Genomic DNA, 27,561 nt, shown 5'->3' with positions numbered 1-27,561 from the left:
TTATTTTTCTGTAAAATGAGAACTGCCCTAATAAAGTCTGAATTAAAACAACATACAGCCTGATTTGTCATCAGGATTTTTATCACCATCTCAGAGGGTATTTCATTTTCTGCAGAAGAGTCACAGGCTTTGGGAACTCTCCAAGGTCCCTACCGGGCCACTTTCTCAACAGGAGACCCTGGCAATCACTTCATTCCCCTCCCCGAGCCTCAGTTTCCTCATCTGTACAAGGGGGACCATGATGACACAGAGGTGGTCATGACGTCCAAAGCAGGATGCACTTGCTTGTCAGTACACTAGGGGTGCCCCATGCCCATTGGCAGCAGACCCTTCTCCCACCCTCACTGGGTATCTTGGGAGGGCTCTACCTTGCCTCCCTCTACCTGCAAACTGTGGGCATCCAAGGACCTGCCCCACACACTGATGGTTCATCTAGCCTTGACCCAGCCAAGGCCTTGTCCATCCCCCGATACACCCCAGGATCACCCACTCAGTGCCCCCACCCAGACAGTGCTCAGTTCTCACAAATATTTCTTCCTCTGTCTTCTGGAGGCAAGATGAGACAGACACTAATACTGGAGAGGGGGCAGAAGAAGGTAGAAGTTGAGAGTTTAGACTCTGAAGCTTGATGTCCTGGGTTAATATTCCAGCAGCTCTCACCTAGAGCTACAGCCACACCTGCTGGCCCCATACACAGAGGGGCACCCTTCCTGGGGCAGCAAGACATGTTAAGGCACACCCTCTGTTCTGGGCCATCTCATGCAGCTGTTGGAACCCACAGGCAGATTAGCCAACACTTCCCTAGGACCACTGAGGCCAGTAAGGGCTTTGTGAGGCCCCAGAGGCAACAGGGAAGCTGCAAGAATGCTAATCCGAGTCCTCCTCTTCCCAGAGGCCTTGCAGGTATAAGAACAGGCAACAGAGAGCAACAAGAAAAGGCAAAGTTTGCTTTGCTTGTGTCTGGTGCAGCATGTTCCCCCAGTGAAGATCCTGTCTTCTGAGACTCAGAAAGGGATCTGTGTGCCATGTGGACAGTGAACAACTGGGCTCCCATCAGGCACTGGATATTCTGCAGGTTTATTTCATAAACTCAACTAGGAAACAAAACCTTGGTGCTTGGAAAGGCCCATGCAGAACAATGCAGGGTCATTCGCTATTGGCCCTACCGTATTTTGTTCTAGGTGCTGGATGGTGCTGTCGGAGGAACTGACAGGCAGTCAGAGTGGCCAGACCCCAAAAACAGTACAGGATGAGCCACCAAGGAAGGCAATGGGGATATCCAAGCAGTCCCGGCTGGATTATTTAGGATGTCACCACCAACACAGAGTCCAGGCTGTCACTAGCAAGGCCAGTGAGGACATTCAATGACTGGAACCGCTGAGGCCATCTTAGATGCCACCAATGGCAGACCTCACCCCACCCGACTGCTGCCACTCCCGTGGGTCCCACAGCAGCTACACTGGGTGGGGACACCCAAGGGGCCTCTGCCAGGGTGAGTGTCTGAGTGGTAGGCCAAGCAGCCACTCAACACAATCTTCAAGGTCCTTTCAGCAGGAGCTCCGTAGAGATGCCTGAACAGGGGGATCGGGTAGGGGCAACATCCAAATGGTCACAGTCAATTCTGGAAGCTTCCAGGGCATCAGGAAAGGCAGGCAGGGCAGGGGAGACCCACCAGGGATGGGAAGTGCAAAAGGTAACTAGCCCGGCCTAGAAGCGATTTCCAGCTAACCTAGAAGTCCCTTGCTGATGCTCCCTGTACTGAGTGGGGAAAGCAGACCACCCTGGCTCCTCCATTTGGCAGGTAAGGCGGAGGGCCTGCCTGGATTTCGCAAAGGGCTACAACATCTCGGAACCCAGCAGCCTCAGGAGGACTGGATTGGATGGGCTCCTTAAGGCACAGATGAGAGGTGAAGTGGGAAGGCCCTGGTCTGGGTCTAAGACCCAGCAGGGATGACGGACGGAGGCCCCAACCAAACTGCAGCTCCCAGGAAATGTCTGCTCTGCACTTCACAGGAGAACAGAGGAGGGGAGAGGGGAGAGGTGGAGGAAAAGAGGGAAAAGGTGAGTGAGGGCAGATGGGGACAGCAGGGAGGCCAAAGCCAGGAAGCAGAGAGAAGACACACACAGACACACAAGCAGAAGACAGGTGAGAGGGGCAAGGAGACAGCTCAGGGGACCAGGCAGAAGAGAATGAGGGCAGGGGAGAGACTCGGGTTCCTCCTGGGGGGGGTGCAGTTTCTTAGCCCCAGGAGAGGCCAGAGCTGTCTGGCTCCAGCCCACCTGGCTTGAGGGGCCTGACCGGGAGTCTCTGGTCAGCAAAGGAGGAATTTCAAAGGGAGAAGGAGCCTGAGCAGATTTGGGTGTAGACACCCTGGTCCAGGGGCAGGTAGTGTCCCTGCTTCAGGTCCAGGAAGAAGAGCCGGTCTGAGATCTGGCATGGGTCAAAGCCTTCACGCTGCAGACGTGTCTTCTGGATCTTGAAGGTGCCTGAGGGGATGCAGGTGGAAGTGGGGGGTAGGTACGAGGCAGGGGGCTTTCAGGAGCCCCCAACTCACCATCCTCTCCCATGTCTCCAGGCTTTTGCATATGCTCTCCTCTCAGCTGGGAACATTCTTCCCCATTTTGCCTGCCCAATTCCCCCTTGTCCTTCAGGTCCCAACTTTATGCCCCCTTCTCTGAGGGAGGCCTCTCTGACCACTCTCATCACTGCCTGAAACTGTGTACTCCCTGCCTTGTTACCTATCCACCCCCCATAAGGCTGAGGTCTGTCACATAATAGGTCTGGGGTCAGCAACTTAAAGCCCAAGGGCCAAATTCAGCCCACCACCTGTTCTGTAAATTAAGTTTTATTGGCACAAAGCCACACCCATTCATTTACACACTGTGTAGTCTGCTTTTGTAGTACTACAAGGCAGACCTGAGTTATTGGGGCAGAGCTTGTAGGGCCAGCAAAACTGAAAATATTTACTACCCAGGGTTTAAGGAAAAGTTTGCACTCCCTGCAGTGGACAATTAAAGAAGGGTTTTGTAAAAGATAAGGGTTAGGGTTAGTATTAAAAAGCAAGAGAGGGCCAGCCGGTGTTGCTCAGTGGTTGAGCATCTACCTATGAACCAGGCAGTCACGGTTCCATTCCCCATTCCCGGTCAGCGCACATGCCCAGGTTTCGGGCTCAATCCCCAGTAGGGGGCGTAGCAGGAGGCAGCTGATCAATGACTCTCATCATTGATGTTTCTATCTCTCTCTCTCCCCCTTCCTCTCTCTGAAATCAATAAAAAATATATTTTTAAAAATGCAAGGGAGAATACCTACATGCTCTAGAGTTGGTAAGTTCTGTTTTTTTGAAACAAAAATTCAAAAGCACAAACCAAAAGATTTTTTAAAAGGATAAGTATGGCCCTGGCTGGTGTTGCTCAGTGCTTAGAGTATCAGCCTTCACATCAAAGGGTCTCGGGTTTAATTTAGGGTCAAGGACACGTACCTGGGTTGCAGGTTCCACCCCTGGCCCTGGTTGGGGCAAGGGCAGGAGGCAACCAATCAATGTCTCTCTCTCTCTCACATCGATGTTTCTCTCTCTCTCTCCCCCTCCCTCCTTTCCTCCCTCCCTCCCTCCCTCTCTCTCTAAAAATCAATGGAAGAAATATCCTCAGGTGAGGATTAACAAAAAAAGGATAAGTATGTGACAAAACTAAGGGTTTCTTTTCAACGAAAGCTACAGTGAACAAAGTTCACAATTAGACTCCCAAGGAGAAAAGACTCACAATGTCTGAAATTGCTAAGGAATTAATATCCAGACCATTATGAGGAACTCTCACAAATCAAAAAGAAAAAGAGAGTGAGGCAATACAAAGATGGGCAAAGGATCCTAGAAAGATCAGAGGTATGAGATGATTTGCTCAAACTTCCATCAGAAAAATGGAGAAAATGAAGAGACATACTGAAAATTGCAGGATGTCTAGTGGGTTTGGGAGTGAGGAATGGAAATAAATTTGTAAATAAAATAAGAGAAGGGTCCTACACAAGCCCATAATGCCAGCTGGCTGTGAACCATTATGTCAGATTTGGCCCGAGGGCCTGAACTAGGACAAATAAGGGGGTGGGGAGGTAGAGCGAACCTGTGGTGTCCACCTGGTGCAGGAGGCGCAGGAAGATGGGCCGGGCATAGGGTGCTAGCACCTTCTGTAGCTCCTGGTACAGTGCATTAAGGCTCAGCTGGCCATGGGGGTCTGCAATGGCTGCCATGCCTGCTTTGCCTTCTACTCCTAGAAACAGAGGCTCAGTTGAGAACACCATCCTTCGCCCACCATAGGACCAAATACACCCTAAAACAGCAGCCCCTGGCCTCTTATCTCCAGTCCCTTCCACCTGGACTAACACTGGCCAATGCAGAAAACATTTTATTGAGCTCCTGCTACACTCCTGCAACCCTGAGCCAAAGTCACTTTCATGATCCCATTTTCTAGATGAGGAAACTGAGGCTCAAATCACAAATGAGGAGTGACTCCAGTTCCAGTGGCACCCACCCGGGCTGTTGTGTGCAGTTGCCCAGGATGTGCACTGCCCAAGGGCACCTGTACCTCTAAGCTCCTCCTGGCCGGGCTCCCCTGGGGATGCCATACCCTAGGTCCACCCCCACAGCCCCAGCTTGCCTGGCACAGCCACCCCATACACAGCCACATCTGTCTGGCCCAGCAGGCGGCTCAGCACACCCTCCACCTCGGTGGTGGAGACGTTTTCCCCACGCCAGCGGAAGGTGTCCCCACTGCGGTCCCGAAAGTACATGTAGCCCAGCTCATCCATCACCAGCACATCACCTGGCAGAGAGGGGAGGGGCAGGTGAGATGACAGCCACCATCCCCACAGCCAGCCCCCAGGGTGTGCACACCTGAGAGGTAGGCACTGTCGCCCTTGCAGAAGACGCTGTGGGCAATCTTCTTGCTGGTGGCGCTCTCGCTGATGTAGCCATCGAAGCGACGCAATGGGTCCCGCTGGTTGATCTGGCCCACGAGGAGGCCGGGCTCCCCTGGTGAAGTGGCCACACACAGGTTACACTAAGAGGGCAGAGGGTAGGGACCCCAGCTCCCAGAGGACTGAGTGAGGACCCCACTAACCTGCCTGGCATGGGATACAGAGACCCTGGGCATCCCTCAGTAGTTCCATGGTGTCCTCATTGACCTTCACCAGCCGAATAGGGTACACATGGGGCAGGATGCGGCTGTTGAAGCCACAGGAGCCCACCTGGGATAAGGAGAACTGAGTTGGCAAGGAGCCCCAGGGTGGCACAGTGTCCTCCCCCATAACACATTGCCTTTCCTGCTCCAAGACCTGGAATAGCACCCCCAGTGTCACCCCAGCTCTGTGACCTTGGGTGATCAGAAAAAGGGGGGTGTTAAGTAAAGTATTCTCCCAGTACTCCTCCTCTCACCTTCTCAGTCTCCCTTAGTCACAGGAGAAGACCTGCTGGCCTGCCACTTTCTGGTCCATAAAACCCTCTACACTGGCAGAAGTGGGCACCTGGAGTGACCCTGGACCCATGTGGGGGCACTGGCAGAGCTTCTGCTTACTGCCCACAGAATGTCACCTTGCGTGGATCAGTCCTATGAGCAGAAATGCCTGTCTAATAGGTTTGTGCTGCTACAAACTGTTGGTTATGTTTGTTACAATAGCAACCTGGGCTAGTGAGGCCACAGTGGCACCTGGGGATGTCCACTCAACAGATATGCACAGTGGGGGCCAGGCCTTGTTCTCGGGTGCTGGGGCCCCACCAGCCAGTGAGTCAGAAGAATTCCTGCCACAGTGCTTGCTTTCTTATTACTCTCATCTGTTCTGGGCCTTGAGGAGAAGGGGATTGAGAAGGGAGAGGGAGCAAGGGCATAAAGGAGATAATTGCTTATCATGAAAGCATCTGTTTACAGAGAGCTGCCAGTGAGGGGTGCTGCACTGAGCTCTCGATGTCTGGTGAGCAGAACACACCCAAACAGCTGTTAACCCCTTTTACAGAAGGGAAAAAATGAGGCCCTAGGAGCCTGAGAGACTTGTCCAATAGGAGAGGATCAGTACCTCAACCTCCTTCCTTGGGGCCCCTGGGCCCTGCTCTTCCTGCCACCTCCCCAGGTAGAAACTGAGGCTCCTAAAAGCTGAGGCACTTGCCTGGCACACACAGCCACTCCATAGACTTAAACTCAGGGGTGACAGTTATATAACTGTGCATACTAGAAGAGGGTCCCCGCATGCAGGGGGTGGCCCAGGAGCCCCCCTAACCCACCCTTGCACTCTGGGCTGCAGTGATTCCCAAACCCAGACTTGTGCCAGACATCCTGCCATGCTCACCTTCCCATCCATGTTGGCGATGCTACAGTTGCACTCGGTGGCCCCATAGAACTCGCCGATCTGGCGCACACGGAAGCGCTCAGTGAACTCCTCCCAGATGGCAGGCCGCAGCCCATTGCCCACGGCCAGGCGCACCTGGTGCTGCCCCTCTGCCTCCCGCACTGGCTGCTTCAACAGGTAGCGGCAGATCTCCCCGATGTACTGGACCACCTGGCAGAGAGGGAGTGGGCCATGGAGCCTGACACCCCAGACCCTGGGCACTAGAACAGAACAGCCCTAAGGTTAATGACTGTGGGGAGAAAGCTCAGTCCTAGCAAGGGGCCTGAAATATGCCTTCTATACAAATAGATGCATTTTGTTCCTCATCAAGGTCCCTTCATGGTCTCTCTATTCCCATGACACTTCCTGGGGACACCTCATGTGCTTCACAAAGGCCAGGGAGGCAAGCCTCAGCATTGATGCCCACAGGGCAACCTCAGCCCAGAGCGCATGTGCTCTACTCTGTTCCCCAGAGCCTGGCCAGCTGAGCCCAAGCTGCCCACAGCGCTGCCCCTCAGATGGGACCACTGTCAGGCATGTGCTCTACACTGCCTCTCAGAATTACAGTAGCCGAGCTCCACCCAGCTGCCCTCCAAGTCACCTTCTCATTGACGCCCCCCACAGGGGCCATCTGGACAGGAGCTGGGAGCTGATCATCAACGTGAGACTCCCAGCTACAACACCCCGGCATCAGAATGATTTTGTACACCATCTGCACACCCCAGTAGATGTGGAGAGACAAAGGCACATCTTAACCATTTTTTCTTTTTTTAAAATATGTTTTTATTGATTTTAGAGAGAGGAAGGGAAAGAAACATCGATGAGAGAGAGGCATCAATCAGCTGCCTCCTGCACACCCCCTACTGGGGACAGAGCCCATAACCAGGGCATGTGCCCTGACCGAGAATCAAACCTGCGACCTCTTGGTGCATGGAATCATGCTCAACTAACTGGGCCACACCAGCCAGGCTTAACCATTTTTAAGTGAACAGTTCAGTGGCATTAAGTACATTCACACTGTTGAACAATCATCCCACCATTCATCTCCAGAAATTTCTCATCTTCCTAAACTAAAACTTTGTCCCCATTAAGCACTAACTCCTCACGTCCCTCCCCCAGCTCCTGGCACCCACTATTCTACTAACTGTCTCTGTGAATCTGACCTCTCTACGGATTCCATATAAGTGGAGTCAACACTATTTGTCTCCTTGTGTCTGGCTTATTCACTCAGCATAACGTCCTTAAGGTTCATCCACACTGTAGCATGCATCAGAATTCCCTTCCTTTTTACGGCTCAAAAATATTCTATTGTGTGGATGGACCACATCTGCTTCTCCATTCATCCACCAATGGACACTTGGGTTGCTTCCATGTTTAGCTATTATGAATAATGCTGCTATGAACATGGGTATTCAGACATCCCTTTGAGACTCTGCTTTTAAATCTTTTGTTTTAAAAACAGTCCTCACCAGACACAAACAGCCACACAGTATATGATTCCACTTACAGGAAATTTCCAGAACAGGCAAATCCACAGAAACAGAAAGCAGATTAGCGGTTGCCAGGGGCTCAGAGAGGGGGATGGGGAGTGACAGCTAATGGGGATAGATTTTCATTTTGGGGTGATAAAAATGTTCTGGAACTAGATAGAGGTGATGGTTGTACATCATTGTGAATGTACTAGACAATGAATTGTTCACTTTAAAGTAGCTAATTTTATGTTATGTGAATTTCACCTCAATTTTAAAAAACAGTCACCTTTCAGAGGTTTTACTGAAACATCTATGCAGGAAGCATGTTGTTGTCTGGGTGGCTTCACTATGATGCAGAAGGAGGGATTTGGGTGGGAGTGGAAAGGCAGCTGATGGCACCTGGAGCCAGTGACAAGTGTTCGAGAATCCCCTACACATTCCTGTCCACATTTATAAGCATTTGCAACCCTCAATAATTAAGTTAAAAATCCAGACTGTCTGCATTTCAAGATTCAGATTAGCAATTTCCCCCAAGATTTTCCCTAAGCAGAACATAAATCTTCAAAAGCAGAGAAGAGTAGAGTCATTGCCCTAAGTGGTCCCCCAGGATACCATGCCCAAAGCCCCTGCCCGGCTTTGTGACCTGAGAAAGTGGCTGAACCTCTCTGGGCCCCACCTGTCCACAGTGCGGTGGCACCTGCCAATTTGCCAGTACCATTCTCTCCCCACCTGCCCCTCCTTCCTCTTGGAGAAAGGTGCTAGCTCCTATATTTCCACCCCCATCACAGGGCTGAAATCCTCCTCAAGAAGGGGAAAGGAGAGGTAGGGATGTGTCTTAGCCCCGTCTGCTATCAGGAACAGCAGATACCCTCCACCTCTGCCTCACTCTCACCCCACTTGGAAGCCCCACGCCTTGTGGCCTTAAACAGCCCAGGGTGGTGAATGTACCTGCTGCTCTCATTTCCATGCAGCCACCTGCAGAGAAGACCCAGGAAGGAAGGGGAGCGGGCAAAGGCACAGGGAGGTAGAGCCTTAGGGAGCTCAGACAACCTAAGCCCAATCGCAACTGCATTACAAGCTTGTTTCCCCATCTGCAAAACGGGTGTGATGCCTTTACCCACTCCCAAGCAGTTATAAGGCTCCAATGAGTTTATGCGTGGAAGCTTTAGCCCTGGGCTGGACATCAAGCACATGCTCAAAGAAACACTGGTCACCCTTCTGCCCCCATCAGGAGCCCTGGAGAGAGGATGGGAGAGTGGCCCATAATGGAGGGCCCATGGGAGGGGGCGGGGCCTGACCGTGCAGTTGTGCTTGACGCAGTCATCCCAGAAGCGGCTAGCTGAGAACTTCTTGCGGAGGACGACGGTCAACCCGTAGATGAGACACTGTCCCACACCCATGATGTTTCCTGCACAAGGCAAGCTTAGTGAGGGGTCCCTAGTCTCCCGCCCTGCCCCCAGCCGAAGCACCCCGTGGTACCTGCGGAGTGATACAGGGGCAGGCAGTCGTAAAGTACATCTGACTCCCGCATACTGTAAGCATGGTGGCCAAAGGCTGCGATGCGGTAGTACCTGTGGGGGCAGGGAGTGCAGGGGCTGGGACCTTCATCCCCCAGGGTATGGGAGGGGGGGAGTGTGCTGGGAATGGGGGACACAGCAGGTACCCAGGCCAAATCAGCCCAGTTCCCAGGGGGCTTACAGACTGGCAGGAAAAGTACATGCAGCAAATAAAGAACCGTCCTTGGTGCTGCATGCCCTGAGGAATATAGTAGGGCGAAGGGACAGAGAGGAACTGAAGGTGGCACAGCCATGGCCGGTGGGGGATCCTGTCTGAAGAGGTGACACATTAGCTGAGGCGTGGCAAGGAGCTGAGGGGGCGAGCTAGGGAAGGGTAACCAGACAGTGGGCGTAGCACCTGTAAAGTCCCTGAGGCCAGAGGAGCCCAGCCAGATTAAGGAACTGTGAGGGGCCAAGAAGACAGCAAGGGATAGAAAGGAAGAACACATCAGAGAAGTGGAAGGGCCCCACACATGAATGCGGGTTTTATTTTCAAGGCCAAGGCAGATATAGGGAAGTTTGGCACAGTAGAGGTCTGAATCAAGATTTTAAACCCTCCTGTGGCCACCGAGGGGAGCAGAGTCTTCAGGGACAGGAGTGGGGGCAGCAGGAGGCCAAAGCGGGACTGGGTGGAGTGGGGGGGGGGTGTGGAAAAAAGTGGGCATATTAAGGGGACAGGCCCTGCTGATAGGCTGGATGTGGGGAAGAGGTGAGGCAATGAGAAGCCCCAGAGCACCAGGAATAGGGCAGCACTACATCCTGAGATGGGTTTTATGGGGTTGGGATCAAGATACCCACAGACCCCAACAGCAGCTGGGGTTGGGGAATCAGGCTGTAGAGATGACCTGCAGTCATCCTCTGGGCTGGGGGCGCCATGAACCCCTCACCTGCTGTGCACGACAATGGCAGCCTTGGGTAGCCCCGTGGTCCCCGACGTGTAGATATAGAAGAGTCGATCTGCAGGAGATGAGGGTGTTGGGGACCAGGTGCTGTGAAGGTGGGATGAGGGGACAGAGTGGGCATTGGCAGGGGAGAGAGGCCCCACCCTGGACTCACCATCCATGCCCTTCCCAGGAGACTGGGCCAGGGGAGCCGTGGATGCCTCCTTCAGCAGTGGGTCTAGGAGCTGGGTGTCTGGGCAGATGCCCTCAGGACCCAAGTCTCCAGAGCAGAACTTGAGCAGACTCTTCCCCAGCTGTCCGCTCACCTCAGCCACCACTGCAGCCCAAAACAGATGTGTCATGGTCAAGGATGGGCAGGCCCCTCCCAAGGTCTGGAATGAACTGTCTCCCTGCCCTGAGCACCCACAGGCCCCTGCCCACGACAATGCCCATACCAGCCTCACCTGCTGCCAGCTCCCCTCCGAAGATGAGGGCCTTAGCGCCCGAAGTGCCCAAGCAGAAGGCAAGGGGCTCGCGCCGCAGGTTGACATTGAGCAGAGCAGCCTCCACGCCCGCCTTGGCCAGGCCCAGCCACAACCCCACAAACTCAGGCCGGCCCTCCAGGAAGATGGCCACCACATCACCTGGCGCAAGGCCCAGCTGATGGAAGACGTTGGCCACAGCATTGGAGTAGGCGTCCAGCTGCGCAAAGGTCCAGCACACGCCGCTGCCTGCATCCACCAGGGCCAGCCGGTCAGGCTGCTGCCGTGCCACTGCCTGGAAGATCCCTGGGATGGTGTGGCAGGCTCGCTGGTGCCGCCACAGTTCCAGGCGCACTCGGATCAGCACAGAGAGGCCACTGGGCAGGAGGACGGAGGGGATGGCATTACTGGGTACCTGGCCAGGCCTCCAGGAGACCACCCCAAGCCTCAGTGTCCACAGCTGAAGAAAGTGGAGGAAAAGGTCCCTGTACCCCTGAGATCAGCGAGGCTTCAAGGAGGACCCTTTGGTTGGTGGGTTTCTCAGGAACTAAGGTCCACCTACCAACCAGCCCAGAAAAAAGTAGATTCTCAAAGGTGGCCAGGCCATGCAGTATAGATCAAAGTCACCCTGTCTTCCTCCACCCAGCTTTCTCAGTGATCCTGAAGGAGCCGAGGGCTAGTCCTCTGGGACGTCCCAAGCACACTGAGCTGGACTGCTCATGCTCCACCTGCCCCAACCAGACCCTGGGGTCGAGGCATGAGCTGGACCAAGAGACATATTGGTGAGATAGGGGGGACCCAACTCAATGCACATTTGAAGCAGGTGTGTCTCACTTCCCCTTCCTAACCTGCTAGTGGATATGAGGGGATCGAGGGGATCAGAGGCCCCAAGGGACAGCAGGACCCCAAGAGGAAATAACCAGGGCCCTGAATGACTGTGTGGAGGTGAGCAGCCACCAAGGATGCCAGGCTGTCAGATGAGGGAGAAATGAACTTTTTTTGTTTTAAGTAAACAAAATTTGCTTTAGCTCACAGGAACTACTATATGATGAGCACTGTGCTAACTTTATGGCCACCTTCCAAAGTAGGGTCCTAAGATCCCCATATGTCAGATGATGAATGAGCTGAGAGCTCAGAGAGGTAAATTAACACGTCTGAGGTCACAGAGAGTAAGGGACAAAATAACCAAGAACCAGCTCCCCTGGCAGGGTCCCTAAGCTCCTCCTCAGGCTGGCCACAGAGGCAGGCCAAGTGCCCATGGCGCACACAGCAGCTAATCAATTCAGGTTCTTGAAGGAGAGGCATTGTACAAAGACTACTCTTAGAGATGAAGGAACTGGGACTCAAAGGGTCATGATCCAAGGGCCAGCAGGGGGCAGAGCCAAAGTCCAGCTAGACACACTGACTCTGGCCACCAATCTACTAACCACCAGCTTACATAGCTACCAAGAAACCCACCGTTGGCTGATGGAAATCAGCAGCAACACATCTGAGCACCTACTGTGTGCCCAGCTCTCCTCTTAGAGCTTCCCTGATAGAGCACCTGAAGAACTCCATAAGGTGGTACTATAGAGCATCTGAAGAACTCCATAAGGTGGTACTAGTGTAACAGCCATGGGGAGAGGGTCATCAGCGAGGTTTGGAACCATAGGAAGCAGCCCCTGCATAGGGACTCCCCGTCCACAGACGACACAGTAAGAAACAGGAACTGAGGCTGTGGCCAGTCACAATCAGATTACTTAAGCACTCAAGGTGTAAGCACTCAAGGCCGGGTCCATACCCTCTCAGCCTGTAACCAGTCCATCCTGCCCTAGTCCCCAGGCTCCCTGAAGCACACCCACACAGGCAAACAGTGGACATCAGTGCTCAGCTCCAGCCACATGCCTGGGCAGCAGCCCAAGCCATCCCCACCCTGGGGACAAAGAGGCTACTCTCCACTTCTGGGTCCTTCCCAAGACCTCTTCTCATCCCTCTGTTCCTTGTGCTGCCTCCTGTTTTTACCCGGGGCAGGAAGAAACCAACAAGGTTAAACGTGGTCAGATTTCATGCCACAGTTACAAGAGGAGTTGGAAGAACTGAGACAGGGTGCTTAAATATTTTCTGAACCCAGGGTCTAAATGCAGCTCCCACCACCACCCCCAGCACAGCACAGCAGCTAAGAACATGGACTCCAAAGTCCTGCTGCTCCCTGGCTATGTGTTCCTGGGCAAATGTAATCACCTCTCTGTGCCTTGGTTTACCAACCTGTAAAATAGGGTTCATAAGTATTTCTTCCTTACAGGGCTGAGAGAAAGAATTAGAACAAGGCCTGGTGCATGGAGGGGGTTATACAAGCTGCATTAGTTACTGCTGCATAACAAATTACCCCCCAAATTACCAATGGAAACAACAAACATTATCTCACAGTTCCTGTGGTCAGGAATCCTGGAGTGGCTTAGCAGGTGGTCTGGCTTGGGGTCTCTCCTGAGACTATAATCAAGGTATCACCTGGGGCTGTGCTCATCTCAAGGTTTTACTAGGAGAGGATTCACTTCCAAGTTCATTTATGTGGGTCTTTCCAAAGGGCTGCCTCACATGTGGCAGCCAGATTCTCCTACAGGGAGTGGCCCAAGAGAAGGCACTCAACAAGGAAGCCACAGTCTTTTTCATTACCTAATTTCAGAATTAATATCCTATCACTTCTACTGTGTTCCATTCAATAGAAGTGAGTCACTAGGTCCAGCCCACACTCAAAGGGAGGGGATCAGATAAGAGTATGAAGACCAGGAGGTGGGGCCATATGTGAGGCTGTCTCCTATAGAAGTGTGTCAAGCCCTGTTTCAAGGACTGAGTAGACCCCGCTCCTTCCCTGTCCCCAGGGAAGACAGGGCCAGGCACAGATACCCTGGCTCCATGGAGTGGAACGGGAGATTTAACAAGCCCAAGGAGGTACAGAGGGCCTGCCAGCCATGCTCCTGTGTGTGCAACCCTGAGTGGAGGCCAGGGCCAAGGCTCCATTTGGGCTCCCCAGGTTCCCAAGAGGACAGGGTACCTGTGAAGGCATCAAGCCAAGAAGACTCCAACAGCTTCTTTCAGCAAGCCCCTCAGAGACACCTCAGAGATCTTCCAAGGATGCCTGCACAGGACACCAGAATCCCTTTCCCAGAGATCCAGTCTCCAGAGACCACCAGACAAGCCTCAGAATACACAGCAACCTCTCCACAGACCCTGAACAACCCCCAAAGTCCCTCACAGAGCCCAGACTCTCAAACAGTACTTGGCCACAGAGAAACCTGTAAATAGCCCAGAGGAGGCACACACCCTTCAAAGACTTAGTAAGTCCTTTACAGATGCCCCCAGAAGCCCTTTCATTCCTCCCCCAAAAGCCCTAAATAGACCCAAAGTGTCTAGTCAGTCTGGGCAGCCCCCAGAGACCACTCTGTTGCCCCTGTGAGGCCCCAGGGACCTACCAGAGTCCCTAAGGGGCCCTCAGAGACCTCAAAACACCCACAGCCTCACAATCAGTCCCAGTTCTCTGGAACTCCTACCAGCTGTCCACAGACCCCCAAGTTGCTCTCAAGCCCCCTGAGGTCTCCCATGTGATCTCAAGAATCTTGAAATGTACTCATGTCCCTCCAGAGACCCTCAAGCCACCCCTTGCAAGTCCCTTCATTTCTCAGCCCATCACTTTTTCAGGCCCCTGCCCACTCGTAGCCCCGCCCGCACCCAAGCCCCTCCCCCCAAACCCTCAGGGCGTCCCCACGGCCCCCCTCCAGCACTCTACTGTTTGCCCCCAGGGAGCATGGCTGGGGACAAGGCCGGGGTTGCACTCACAACAGATCCCGCCTCGCGGTCTTGCAGACGATGCGCAGGAAACGCCAGCCGCCGCCGCCCACGTACACGCAAAGCGCCGCCGCTGCGCTCCAGGTCCACGGCAGCCCCAGCAGCCATAGCAGAACCAGCGAAGCCACTGAGGCCGAGCCCGCACCAGGAGCCCTCATCCTGGGGGGGCGAAGAGCGCTGAGGCCGCTGGCTGCTCGAGCTCCGCCCCAAGGCCAGGCAGGCCTCGCCCCCAGACTCCGGGCCCGGCCCCCAAGGGCGAGCCCAGGCCACAGGCTACGGGCCCAGCCCCACCCCCTCCTCAAGCCCACCTGCTCCAAACCAGAGCCGCCCCTATGTCGCGGACTGGCCACATCCCGGACAGACTCCACCCCCGGGCCAGGGTTCCGTCACGACCCATGTTGGGCACAGGCCTCCTTGCTTCTAGCCCGACTCACACTTCTCTGCCAACTATTAGCACACAGTGCCGGTCGTGCCCCACACACAGCTCTTCCTCTCTCAGTCACTGTCAAGCCCGGCCCAATGCTTCGACCTAGTTGTGGGACTCCAGACCCAAGCTCCACTCTCACGACTTAGCCCTAAAGCCTGGGCCCACCGTGTCCATACCACAGACCCAGGCCTTTCCCAGTCACTTGACCAGGCCCCGCCCCCAATCCAGGACCTAGCTGCTGTGCTCGGTCCCAGGATTCACCCCCATTTCCAGTACCCAACCTGTACAGCCACAAGTGCTGGGTTTTCCTGAAGGTTCCGCCTCTACCACCTCGCCACTCATTGGGCCCCGCCCCACGTTAGGCCTCTGGCCCCGACCGTAAGCACAAGCCCCGGTACACTAGGGACCAGACCCCGTCCTCAGTCCTGGACCTGGCCCGCATTCCAGCCTCAGGTTCCACCCTGGCTACCAGCCCCGCCCCCACGCTCTGGCCTTGTCGCCACCCTCCGGACTCACTCCGGCCCACCTACAGCACCCTAGGCCCCTCCCAACCGGCCCTCCCAGTCCCACCCAAAAACCCCCTCCTGACCTGTGTGGCTAAAAGCTCCTTGGCCGCAGAGCCGAGGCCCGCCCCTGTCAGAAGGCCACAACCATAAAGAGGGCCCCCGGGCCAGAGAAGCAACTGCTAACGAGACCCTGGGGCTAGAACGGCCCAGCTAAGGCGCCCGCTGTCTCCAGGACAACCAAGCTCCGCCCGCCGGACGCCAGGCGTTTAGCAAACACGTGCGTCCGCAGTCGAGGGGCGTGGCCTCCGGGCGCTCGAGGCCCCCCCGCCCCCATGTTATCCAGGATTCCTACCCCGCAGACGTGGGAAGTCCCGGTTCACACTTGGGGCCTGCCTGTACAGGGCTTTTGCCCCAGCTTGTTCTAAATACAAGTCCCAAAGCTTCTTCGATCTTAAACACACATTCCAGGGACCTTGGGAGTCGTAAATTCACACCAGGAGTCCCAGAAGTTTCTATATCCAAACCGCACCTTAGTCTGAAAGATACAAGAACCCGGCTAATTCCAAAACTGTATCCCAAAATCTTGTCAGTTAAATCTCAATATTAACACCCCAGGAGCCTAGGGAGAACACTATCCAGATCCCTACCCTCCCACAGGAGTCCTTTATTGGCACCCCAAGGTCCTAAATGCTCACCCAGAGGCCCCAAAGCACCCTCCAGATCAGGCGGGGCCAGCGCCGGCCTGGCTGCCCACCGCCCTGTTTCCTGGCTGACCTGCAGCTGTTCACAAGAGCCTGGCTGCTCCCTCGTGGGCTCCCAGAAGCTCAGGCAGGAGGCAGGCAGGCACAACTAACCAGGTCAAGATAGAAAACCCCAAACCTAGTCCCAGCTGGTGGATCCTCCGGAGGCCTCTGTTTTCTCAGACTCCCGGGTCTTGCTTTCCGGCTCTGTGCCCATGAGGGCTTCTGCCCTCTCCTCCTCTCCAAGCTCCCCCTCCTCTGCCCTCCTGCCCACCCCTCCCCTGCTTGTTTTCTTCCCTGCTTGGCAGACCTTCCCAGTGCAATCCTTGGAAGGTGGCCTGAGCCTGCTCCCAGAGCCATTTGGAGGACAAGGCTTGGCAGGCGCTCACCGCCGCCCCCCTGCTGTCATTTGTTCCCGGTCGCCTCCCGGGCTGGGTGGAATGGGGCGGAGGAGGAAGATCCGGAGGACAGGCGCAGAGCCAGCCACCGGCACACTACTTTCTTGACCAGGGGTCAGTGGAGTCAGCAATGACCAGTAACTACAGCTGCACTCCTATCCTGCCAGATAGCACTATTGTGATTACCCACATTTTAGAGGCAAAAAACTGAGCCCTGGGACTGTCACGCCAGCTCGCAGTTGAGATTCACTCGTTCACAAATGTGGGCAGAGAGCTTGCCCTCCCTCCTCCCCCCCTTTCCTACTTCCCTAAACTTCTCTACCCCTTCCTCTTTTTGCCCCTTTTTCCCTCTTCCTCCACCCCCTTCCTCCCTCCCTCCTTCCTTCTTCATTCTCCTCCCCTTGTTTCTTCCTCCCCTCCCCCTTCCCGCCTCTTCCCTCTGCTCTTCTTCCCCTACTTCCCTCCTTCCCCCACCCACTCCTCCTTCCCCTTCTACTCCTTCCATCTCTCCTCCTCCCTACCCCTCCTCTTCTCTCTCTCCCGCCTTCCTGCTTTCCCTCCTCCTCTTCCTCCTCTCCTTCCCTCTTTGTTCCCTCCTCCTCCTCCTCCTCCTCCTCCTCCTCCTCCTCCTCCTCCTCCTCCTCCTCCTCCTCCTCCTCCTCCTCCTCCTCCTCCTCCGATGACTTAAGGTGGCGACAGAACTCCAGCAGTGACCCAGGCTGTTTTCAGTGCACTTATCCCTTTTTATCCCTGTTTATTCCTTATTTATCCCTTTACATAAGGGCTGCCCCACACCCCAGTGACATCACGCAACACGTGGCAGCTGTCACTCTCAGTTCCCTTCCTTAGATAGAAAAAATTCCCAATTCCAAAACATGTTGACTTTAAACAGCTTTTTACCAGTAAAAATAGGGAACTGCAAAGAATTTCAATTCAGGACAAGCACGCTTTAGCAGTAGCCACAGTAAAGTTGCACAACCAAGGAAAGGAATGTTATTTTACAGAGAAAAAGGACGAAGTTGGGAAGGGTTGCTTTGAGAGCAAGTCCATTGGAGAAAAACGAGAGTTCAGGGAAATGACAGTCTTTTGTTGGCTGGCTGAGTAACTGGGGTTGAGGGAAGGTACTTTCCTTTCTGCTGAGGGCCTGTAATTTACAATACCACCCCTAACTGACATGGAGCAGTACTGTGTGAGAGTGCCCCCTGCTGGCCCCCCACTCCATTTTAGTGAGGTTTCCCCCTTATTTTCACACAACCTTACTTCACACAACCTTACAGAGGGATTCCAGATGAGCAATTAAGAAACAGCCTGGCCCTAGCCGGTTTGGCTCAGTGGTTAGAGCATCGGCCTGCCGACTGAAGAGTCTGGGGTTTGATTCTGTGCCAAGGGCACATACCTCAGTTGCAGGCTCCATCCCTGCTCCTCCTCCCTGTGCGTGTGGGAGGCAACCAACCAACCAATCAATATTTCTCTCACATCGATGTTTCTCTCTCTCTCTCCCTTTCACTCTCTCTGAAAAGCAGTGGGAAAAAATAGTTTAAAAATGTCCTCGGGTAAGGATTTAAAAAAAGAAACAGCCCTGCCCTGGCAGTTCAGATGGCTGGAGCTAGTCCAGTACACCAAAGGTTAAGGGTTTGATTCTGGGTCACAGCACATACAGAGGTTGTCAGAGCTCATACAGGAGGCAACCTACGTGGGGTGAGGATTGAAAAGAGAAATGGAGGGGGAGGGGAGGGGAGGAGAAAAACAGCCCTATCCCTATTTCACAGAAAGGGAAACTGAGGAGGGCCAAACCAGGCTCTGACCTCTGGCTGGGTAGCCTTGGGTGAGTCACCTCTCCCCTCTATCTTGCTTACCCTCTGGGTAGTAACACTGACTCCTGAAGTGCTGTAAATGAAACATTAATTGCCTACCCACTGCACAAAGGCTGACAGTCAAGGAGGTTCTTATTTGGAGAATGAAGGGGCCAGGCACACACTAAGTGTGGGGGCACAGCCTGATGGACATCTCCCTCCCTGGGGCGACCACAGGGGCCTGCAGGCCACAGCAAAAGTTCTTCAAACTTTCTGGAAGGAGAAAAATGAAACATAAATTGAAATAAAATACTGAAAGATCATAGCATGGGTATTTCACTATAAGTAGAATATAAGCACTGTGTAAGAGTGAGCAATTTCTCTGCCATAGTCAAGTGCCCACCACAGTAGAGGTATGACTTTCCTGGGTCTGCCATAACAAAGTACAGTAAACCCTTGATTTTTAAGGCCTCTATTTAATGGACTTCTGATTTAATGGACAAAATTTCCAGGCCATATGTCATATGTGAAAATTAACACCCTGTTAATTTCAAAATGCTTTTAATCAAGATTTGCTTATAACTAAATTAAGAGGGGTTTTTAAATTATTATTTCACTGGGGTGTGTGTGTGTGTGTGTGTGTGTTTGTTAATCCTCACACAAGGATATTTTCTCCATTGATTTTAGAGAGGTGGAAGGGAGGAAGGGAGGGGGAGAGAGACAGGGGCAGGGATCAAACTTGCAACCAGGTAACTGCCCTTGACTGAGAATCAAACCCGAGACCCTTTGGTGCACAGGTCAATGCTCTAACTACTGAGCCACACCAGCCAGGGCTAGGCTCTGTTTGTTTTTTATTTGAGCCCAGGTAGCCACCAGGAGCCCTTCTTAGTAGATGTTTTTTCTCAGAGTTCACAGACACATCTGGAAGGGACCCATTCATGAAGCCTTGACGTGAATTAAACTCTTGGCAATGAGGATTTTGTGTTGTTTTTTTTTATTGTTTAAAGCCAATAATAAGTTTCTTTCAATCTCCCACATTTTCCTAGGCCCTGAAAAATCCTCTAGAACAGGTAGAACACCTGTTAGCTACTGCTACATAACAAACTGCCCCAAACTCAGTGGCTTCATGCTGTTACCAGAAAGGGACCAGGACTGTACGACTCGAGTTCAGGTGATTTTGAGATTACATTTACTAAAGCTGGGGACAGTGAAGCAAAGTAAGGGCTTAAGATAGAAGAAGCAAGATCACAGCAACAGGAGTCAGCCTAAACTGAGCTGCCTAGACTCAGGAAAGGAAGCCACAGTAACAAAAGTGAGCCACACTGAGCTGCATGGGCTCAGAAAACAAGTTACAGAGGCAAAAGGAGGGCCCTTGGAGACAAGTTCAGGGAGTTAGCCTGGGATGAGTTGCTGCTGCCCACTGCTTCCCTGGTTGCAAGTCTCATGGAAATCCTTAGGGATTAGGAATAAAAAAGCAAAGATACACACCTGAGGAAGAAAGGGAGGGCATAGGTGAGCTCAGGGAGAGTGTGCACTGGCATCCTTTGTCTCAAGGGTTTTTATCTGTTTTCTTTTTTTAAATATGTCTACTGATTTCAGAGAGAGGAAGGGAGAGGGAGAGGGAGAGGGAGAGGGAGAGGGAGAGGGAGAGGGAGAGGGAGAGGGAGAGGGAGAGGGAGAGGGAGAGGGAGAGAGGGAGAGAGGGGGAGAGAGAGAGAGAGAGAGAGAGAGAGAGAGAGAGAGAGAGAGAGAGAGAGAGAGAGAGAGAGAGAAACATCATTGATGAGAGATCCTCACTGGGGATCCAGCCTACCTGGGCATGTGCCCTGACCAGGAATAGAACCATGATCTCCTGGATCATAGGTCATTGCTCAACCGCTGAGCCACACTGGCCTGGCTTTATCTGTTTTCTAAAGGTAGGAGTTTTAAGGGAAGTCTCAGGGGAGAGTCTCAACAGAATATTCAACAGCTTCCCAGGTGTATCCTTTAATATGCTGATACATCAAAATGAGCCTATAGGGGAGTCTGGGATCATTCTCTAGTCAGCTTCACTGCTTTACTGGTTTTTTTATACCCTCACCTGAGGATATTTTTCCCCATTGCTTTTCAGAGTGGAAGGAAGAGACAGACAGACAGACAGACACATGGAGTGGTTGCCTCCAGCACATGCCCCGAGTGGGGCCAGGGATGGAGCCTGCAACCAAGGTACATGCCCTTGACCAAGCCTCTGAATCTAACCCAAGACCCTTCAGTCCAGGGACTGATGCTCTAACCTCTGAGCCAAATTGGCTAGGGCCACTGCTTTACTTTTATCTTGGATTTGTCTGAGTCTAATTGTGTGTTTTTTGTTATTATCCCCAACTTCATCCATTCTGGGGTTTGGCTGGCACTAATGGCACCATCTGGGTCTCTGTTATCTATCTGTCTAGGGTGATTTAAAATACTCATTCTCTGGTTGGGGAGGAGAAATATAAACCACTTGCTCCTAAGTGTCCTTGTTTAGAGAAGATAAGATCTTGTGATTTATTAGCTGGCTATTAATTGCTCGGCCTTGTTTGGCTATATGTTTCAGTTTCCCTCATTCCACTTGCCAAGGAATTTCCTAGCTTCTTATTAACCTTCCTCAATACACTTCTCAGGATACCATGGGTTGCTTGGGTGGTCAGTCCCTCTGCTCATCTCACTGGACTCAGTCACTCTGCAATATTCTTTGGGTGGCTGGGCTAGAGGATGACATGTGTGGCAGGTGGTGCTGGTTGTTGGCTGGGCATCTAGTTCTTTGTGGCCTCTCACCCAATAGGCTAGAAAAGGAGTCTGCAAACCACAGCTTACAGACCAAACCCAGCTTGCCACGAGCTAAGAATGGTTTTTACATTTCTGAATGGTTGAAAAAAGTCAAAAGACTAATATTTCATTACACATGACAATTCTATGAAGTTCAAATTTCGGCATCCATAAATAGCATTTTATTGGAACCCAGACACACAAATTCATTTCCATATTGTCTAGAGCTGCTTTGCATGACAGTGGCAGAATTTAAAGTTGCAACAGAGACTGTATATCCCACAAAGCTAAAAATATTTATTACCTGGACCTTTACAAAAAAGGTTTGTCAACCCCTGTGCTACATTGGCTTCCTTGTGTTAAGGGACTCAAAGGATTCAGTTTGGGGGATGCTCAAGAATGAGACATGGGGCCTAGGCGGTGTGGCTCAGTTGGTTGGAAAGTTGTCCTGTGCATCAGCCGCAGGTACCCCTTGAGAAGGGGCCCAAGGGAAGCTGCCTCCTGCCTTGGGAAGCTCTGCGGAATCAAGTCAGAATCAGGTCATGGTTTAGGCAGATTAGTGAGGTTCTAAATTGACCTCCTAAAGATTCCTAATCCTGGGATAGCAGCCAGCCAGCAGGCCCAGGGCCATACAAAGTCCCTGCACCCTTTCTTCAGGCCTTAGCCAGGGCTGCCATGGCCTCCCTATTCTCTGGTAGAGTTCTGATCCGAAACAACAGTGACCAGGACGAGTTGGATACAGAGGTGGAGCTCAGCCGCAGGCTGGACAACCGACTGGTGTTGCTCTTCTTCGGCGCTGGGTCATGCCCCCAGTGCCAGGCCTTTGCACCACTCCTCAGGGACTTCTTCATTCAGCTTACAGATGAGTTCTATGTGCTGCGGGCGGCTCAACTGGCCTTGGTGTATGTGTCTCAGGACAGCACAGAGGAGGAGCAGAACCTGTTCCTCAGGGACATGCCCAAGAAGTGGCTCTTCCTGCCCTTCGAGGATGACCTGAGGAGGTGAGGTGGGAGGGGAGGTCAGGGAGGGCTTCCTGGAGGAGGGGCTGTTTCTCCTGGGAGTGAAGTATGTGTTTTTGTTTTTGTTTTACTGTTGACAGTATTACAGATGTCCCACAATTTCCCCCGTTGCCCCCCTCCACCTAGCCCCCACCCCACCCCAAGCCTTCACCACACTACTGTCTGTGTCCATAGGCTATGCATATGTATATAAATTCTTTGGTTAATCTCTTCCAGTTCCCCCCACCCCCTCCCCTCTGAGATGTGTCTGTTCCATGTTTTTTGGTTTTTGTTTTTTTAATATATCTTTATTGATTTCAGAGAGAGGAAAGGAGAGGGAGAGAGAGAGAGACAGAAACATCAATGATGAGAGAGTACATTGATCAAGCCCATGACCTGGGCATGTGCCCTGACCGGGAATCGAACCCCTATCGCCTGGATCCTAGGTCAACGCTCAACCGCTGAGCCACGCCAGGCCGGGCTCTGTTCCATGTTTCCATACTTCTGGGCCTATTCTGTTAGTCAGTTTATTTTGTTCATTAGATTTCACATATAAGTGAGACCAGGTGATATTTGTCTTTCTCTGCCTGGCTTATTTCATTTAACATAATACTCTCCAGGTCCTTCCATGCTGTTGCAAAGGGTAAGAGATCCTTCTTTCTTATAGCTGCATAGTTTTGCATTGTGTAAATGTACCATAGCTTTTTTATCCACTCACCTACTAATGGGCATGTGGGCTGTTTCCAGATCTTAGCTATTGTAAATAACGCTGCTATGAACAAAGGGGTGTATATATTCTTCCTGATTGGTGTTTTGGATTCTCAGGATATATTCCCAGAACTGGGATCACTGGGTCAAATGGCAGTTCCATTTTTAATTTTTTGATGAAACTCCATACTGTTTTCCATAGTGGCTGCACCAGCAGTGTACTAGGGCTCCCCTTTCTCCACACCCTTGCCAGCACTTGTTTGTTGATGGTGCCATTTTGGCAGGTGTGAGATGATACCTCATTGTAGTTTTAATTTGCATCTCTCTGATGATTAGTGAAATTGAGCATTTTTTCATATGTCTATTGGCCACCTGCATGGCCTCTTTGAAGAAGTGTTTATTCAGGCCCTTTGACCATTTTTTAAAATATGTTTTTTTATTATTATTATTGATTTCAGAGAAAGGAAGGGAGAGGGAGAGATAGAAACATCAATGAGAAAATCATCAATTGGCTGCCTCCTGCATGCCCCCTATTGGGGATCAAGCCTACAACCCAGGCATATGCCCTGACCAGGAATTGAACCCATGACCTCCTAGTTCACGGGCTGACGCTCAACCACAGAACCACACAAGCTGGGCACTTTGCTCATTGTTTTAATTGGATTTTTGTCTTCCTTTTGTTGAGTTATTTATATTTTTTGGAAATTAATCCCTTATCAGATGTATCATTGGCGAATATGTTCTCCCATACAGTGGGTTCCCTTTTCATTTTGATGGTTTCTTTTGCTGTGCAGAAGCTTTTTAGTTTGATGGATAGTATTAGTTTATCGATAGAGCTCAATCTGGTGTTGAGCAGCTAGTCCATATATGGAGAACTGAGGGGCAGAGAGCGCAGGGTGCACATATCTGTGTCCATCTAGCCCTCAGGGAGCTTACAACCTAGTGGAGGGACAGACATGAAACAAAGACTCAAGTATATAATAGCAAACTGCAGTAATGTTCTGGAGGAAAAGGAAGAATGCCATGTAGAGATAAAATGGGAAGACCTTGTTGAGATTTGGGGGTCAGGGGGTGCTCATTTAAGGAAGTGGCTTTAAAGAGAGACCTCTAAGGACAGAGAGGTTGGGAGGGCGGAGTATGAGGAAAGGGGAGGGTTTCTAGGCAGAGGGCACAACACAAACTAGAAGTAATTCCAGGTGTGAGAAGTCAGCAGGTACCAGGTGGAGCAATGCCCAAATACCACCTTCACGCATGTGGATGTGATCCTCAGCATCTCTGGGAGCCACGGAGTGCAATGGAGCTGAGGGAGAGGTGGTTGGAATCAAGCTTTACAATGAGTAGCCCAATAAGTGATGTTTTAGTCTGTGGCTATTTTAGAACTTTTCCCTTTTCTTCACTAAGCCTTTCATTCTTTTTAAACCCCAACTTTTTATTACAGAAAATTTCAAAAATACCAAAAAGTTGGAAGAAGCATAGAAGGAAACCCTTGGCCATTGTTAACATTTTGCCATATTTGCTTTATTTGTGCTGAACTATTTGAAAGTGAGTTGCAGGCTTCATAACATTTTCTGATTTCATTCATTTTGTTGCACAAGTTGGAAGTTTCTGGTCATAGAGAACATTCTCCACCCAAGATTATCAACATTTTAACATTGGCTCACTCTCACTGCCCTCTGCAGCTGAGGGGGTTCTTTCCCAGAATTGGCAACATTGCCCTCCCCAAGGCAGAAATGCCAGCTGCCAGGGCATCACAGCCAAATGCTCACCTTGTTTGAGGCGATCCTCTCAACAAAATGAAAGTGAGCCAGTTTGCACTCTCCACCCCCACCCACAGGACTGCCAGATATAAGATGCCCAGTAAAATACAAATTTCACACAAACTATGAATACTTTTTTAGTATAAGTTTGTCCCACATATTACATGTGATATACTTATACTAAAAATTATTTGTTTATATGAGATTCAAATTTAACTGGGTGTCCTGTATTTTTATTTGCAAAGTCTGGCAACATACTCCTGTGGAATTTTGCAGGTACCATACGTTCTTTGTGTGGAGGCTGGAAAAGGGCCACCCAGGAACCAAGTGGGTAGAAATGAAGAACCGTGGGTGCACCTTTCCCTTCCCCCTTTTCTTGCCTTTCTCTCTCCTAAGCTCCAAGGGCCCTTCTGCCTCTGTAACTTGTTTCATGAGCCTACGCAGCCCAACTGGCTCACTTCTACCACCTCGGTAACTTTCTAAATAACCTTTCTACCATAATTTGAGGGGAAAAAAAAAGAAAAAAAAAAGAACCATGGATGATGGACCTAGTCTGGCAGCTCCCTTTACTCCAAGATGACTGTGAGGGATTCTGGCCTAGATAGGGGGTTTGGTCCTGGATCTCCTGGGCCTGTGGATGGTTTCTCACTAGCTTTCTCTGGTTTCCTACTCATACTGAAAAGAAAATTTAAACTCTTCATCATGACCCTGTGGACTGTGTGATCAAGTCAGCACCTCAAACTCCCTCCCACCTCAGGGTCTTTGCATGGGCTGTGCTTTCTGCCTGGGACACCCTTCCCCCAGTTCTCCCCCTCCTCCTCCTGCAGATCTCAGCTCAAAAGTCACCTCCTTGGAGAGGCCCTCCCTAACCACCAGCCCCTTATCCGGATTTCTTTATGGCATTTATCAATATTCATTCATTCATCCCACACATCTCCGGAGCACCTACTCTGTGTCCCAGTTTCAGGCAATGGGGACACTAGTGAACAAAAACAGAAATCGGTGCCCCGGTGAAGCTACGTTCTATTGTGGGAGAAAATGGAGAAATAAACTATGAAATGTGTTGGGTTCTGAGAGGCACTGAACAGCAGCAGATCGAAAGGTAGGTGTTGCGATTTGAGGTTGGGTCTCAGTTGGCAGAGGACGGGAGAGTGCACCAGATAGAGGAGACAGACCAGTGCAAAGGCCCTGAGGTGGAGCGAGTCTGGGGTGCTGGAAGCTTCCCCAGCGCCCAGCCCAGGCCGTGCACACAGAAGGCGCTCAGTAAGTGCTGGGTTGAGGGATGTGGGGCTCCCGGTCGGGGTCACTGACCTGCCCGCCCCGCAGGGACCTCGGACGCCAGTTCTCGGTGGAGCGGCTGCCGGTCGTCGTGGTGCTCAAGCCGAGCGGGGACGTGCTCACGCCCGACGCGACCGACGAGATCCGGCGCCTGGGCCCCGCCTGCTTCGCCAACTGGCAGGAGGCGGCCGAGGTGCTGGACCGCAGCTTCCTGCTGCCGGAGGACCTGGACGGCCCCGCGCCGCGCAGCCTCACGGAGCCGCTGCGCCGCCGCAAGTACCGCGCGGACTGGGCGGGGCGGGGCGCACGAGGCCGGGCTGGAGGGGGCGATCCCGGGGCGGAGGGCCGGGCCGGGGAGCTGTTCTGACGGGGTGAGGGGGCGGGAGGACCAGAGTGGGGCTCTGTCATGACACCTCCGAGGAGGCGGGGGGGGGCTGTTCTGACCCCTTGGTGGGAGAGGAGCAGACGGACGGACGGTGGGGGGAGGTCTCTGGTGCACCCTCACCTCTCACCCGGTGGTGGGTGGGGCCGGGGGCTATTCTGAGCCCCCCAAGGTGGAGGGCTGACTAGTGCGGAGTAATCAAAGAGCGTCACGGGTCCGAGGGGAGGGGGCGGGGCGGGGCGGGGCGGGGCAGGGAGGGGACCATTCTGAGTTCCCGCCGGGAGGTGCGCCCCAGCGAGAGACCGGAGCTGGGAGGCGGGGTCCTGGGATCCCCCAGGGCGGGGAAAGGCCGTAGGGGGAGTGGGAAGGGTGTTTCTTTCTTTTTTCTTTTTTCTTTTTTCTTTTTTTGTTTTTTGTTAATCCTCACCGAAGGACACGTTTTCGATTGATTTTTTTTTTAGAGTGGAAGGGAGGGAGGGGAGAGAGAGAGACAATGAGAATCGATGCGAGACACATCGATCGGTTGCCTCCCACACGCGCCCTACACACACCAGGCGGTGCCCTTGGCCAGGCAGGTGCCCTTGACTACGAATCAAACCCGCGACCCTTAAGTGCGTGGGCCGCTGCTCTAACTGCTTAGCCAGGCGGGCCAGGGCCGGGAAGAGCCTTCCTGACGCCCAGGGCGGGAACTGGAGGAGTCTGTTTTATTCTCCCGCTCACACCGGGCAGGCGACGGTGGGACCTGGGCGGGAGGAGGTCTCGAGGTGAGACACCTTCACCTAAAAGGGGGCGGGCCCGGCCCTGTCCTGGTCCTCCAGAGGCCCGGTCTGAGCCTTCTGTCCGGGTCTCCAGAATTATTTTTAAAACCTGGGTGAGGTTTTAAAATGGGAAAATGCAAATAAAGTCGAATAATCGTGCCGAGAATGCTCAGCCCATCTAACATTAAATGAGTTGTCCATGTTATGGAATTGTGCACCTGAAACACGTATAATTTTGTTAAGCAGTGTCACCCCCAATAAAGTCAATAGAAAGGAAAAAATGAGTGGTCCGTATATTTAATATGCAAGAGTACAACAATTCTTTATAGTTTATATGGGATGCTGGGGTCCTGAAAATTCCTGGATACACAAAAGAATAGAGAAATAAAAAATCAAAACTTCAGTCTGGAACCACTTCTTGGCTATGTGACTAGGACAGTCACCTCCCCTCT

At 52.3% G+C, this 27,561-nt stretch overlaps 2 protein-coding genes across 4 annotated transcripts; one reads left to right on the top strand and one right to left on the bottom strand.

Annotated features, from left to right (window-relative positions):
• Positions 1–1,058: 1,058 nt before the first annotated feature.
• SLC27A1 (solute carrier family 27 member 1) lies at positions 1,059–16,451 on the bottom strand. 3 transcript variants are annotated; one of them, XM_016209424.2, is made up of 14 exons: positions 16,288–16,451; positions 15,866–16,048; positions 14,572–14,739; positions 10,741–11,135; positions 10,452–10,613; positions 10,283–10,352; positions 9,319–9,410; positions 9,138–9,247; positions 6,329–6,538; positions 5,110–5,236; positions 4,884–5,021; positions 4,648–4,812; positions 4,114–4,260; positions 1,059–2,487 (listed from the first exon to the last, which is right to left on the bottom strand). In XM_016209424.2, the coding sequence occupies exons 3-14, from the start codon at positions 14,736–14,738 to the stop codon at positions 2,330–2,332; spliced, it is 1,941 nt and encodes a 646-aa protein (XP_016064910.2). In that variant the 5' UTR covers position 14,739; positions 15,866–16,048; positions 16,288–16,451; the 3' UTR covers positions 1,059–2,329. The 3 variants fall into 3 exon arrangements, with proteins under 3 accessions (XP_016064910.2, XP_087672930.1, XP_087672931.1); XM_087816804.1 differs by lacking the exons at positions 15,866–16,048; positions 16,288–16,451 and adding an exon at positions 15,597–15,849; XM_087816805.1 differs by lacking the exons at positions 9,138–9,247; positions 15,866–16,048; positions 16,288–16,451 and adding an exon at positions 15,597–15,850 and having other exon boundaries at positions 6,329–6,588.
• A 5,452-nt stretch (positions 16,452–21,903) lies between these two features.
• Positions 21,904–26,336, top strand: NXNL1 (nucleoredoxin like 1). Its single transcript, XM_016209319.2, has 2 exons — positions 21,904–22,229; positions 26,018–26,336. The coding sequence occupies exons 1-2, from the start codon at positions 21,904–21,906 to the stop codon at positions 26,334–26,336; spliced, it is 645 nt and encodes a 214-aa protein (XP_016064805.2).
• The last annotated feature ends 1,225 nt before the right edge of the window (positions 26,337–27,561 follow it).

Source organism: Miniopterus natalensis, chromosome 4 (genome assembly GCF_054644295.1).
Source record: "Miniopterus natalensis isolate mMinNat1 chromosome 4, mMinNat1.hap1, whole genome shotgun sequence".
Taxonomy (NCBI): Eukaryota; Metazoa; Chordata; class Mammalia; order Chiroptera; family Miniopteridae; genus Miniopterus; species Miniopterus natalensis.
This window is presented reverse-complemented; position numbering and strand designations above follow the sequence as displayed.

Bases quoted from the DNA above. Each gene is read 5' to 3' on its own strand.
- SLC27A1 (XM_016209424.2), bottom strand. From the start codon at position 14,738: ATGAGGGCTCCTGGTGCGGGCTCGGCCTCAGTGGCTTCGCTGGTTCTG. The intron at 10,614-10,740 runs GTGAGGCTGGTA...TTTGGGCTGCAG, and splicing joins CGGAGGGGAGCTGGCAGCAG to TGGTGGCTGAGGTGAGCGGA. The intron at 6,539-9,137 runs GTCAGGCCCCGC...CCTCTCTGCCAG, and splicing joins GCGTCAAGCACAACTGCACG to GTGGTCCAGTACATCGGGGA.
- NXNL1 (XM_016209319.2), top strand. From the start codon at position 21,904: ATGGCCTCCCTATTCTCTGGTAGAGTTCTGATCCGAAACAACAGTGAC. The intron at 22,230-26,017 runs GTGAGGTGGGAG...CCCGCCCCGCAG, and splicing joins TTCGAGGATGACCTGAGGAG to GGACCTCGGACGCCAGTTCT.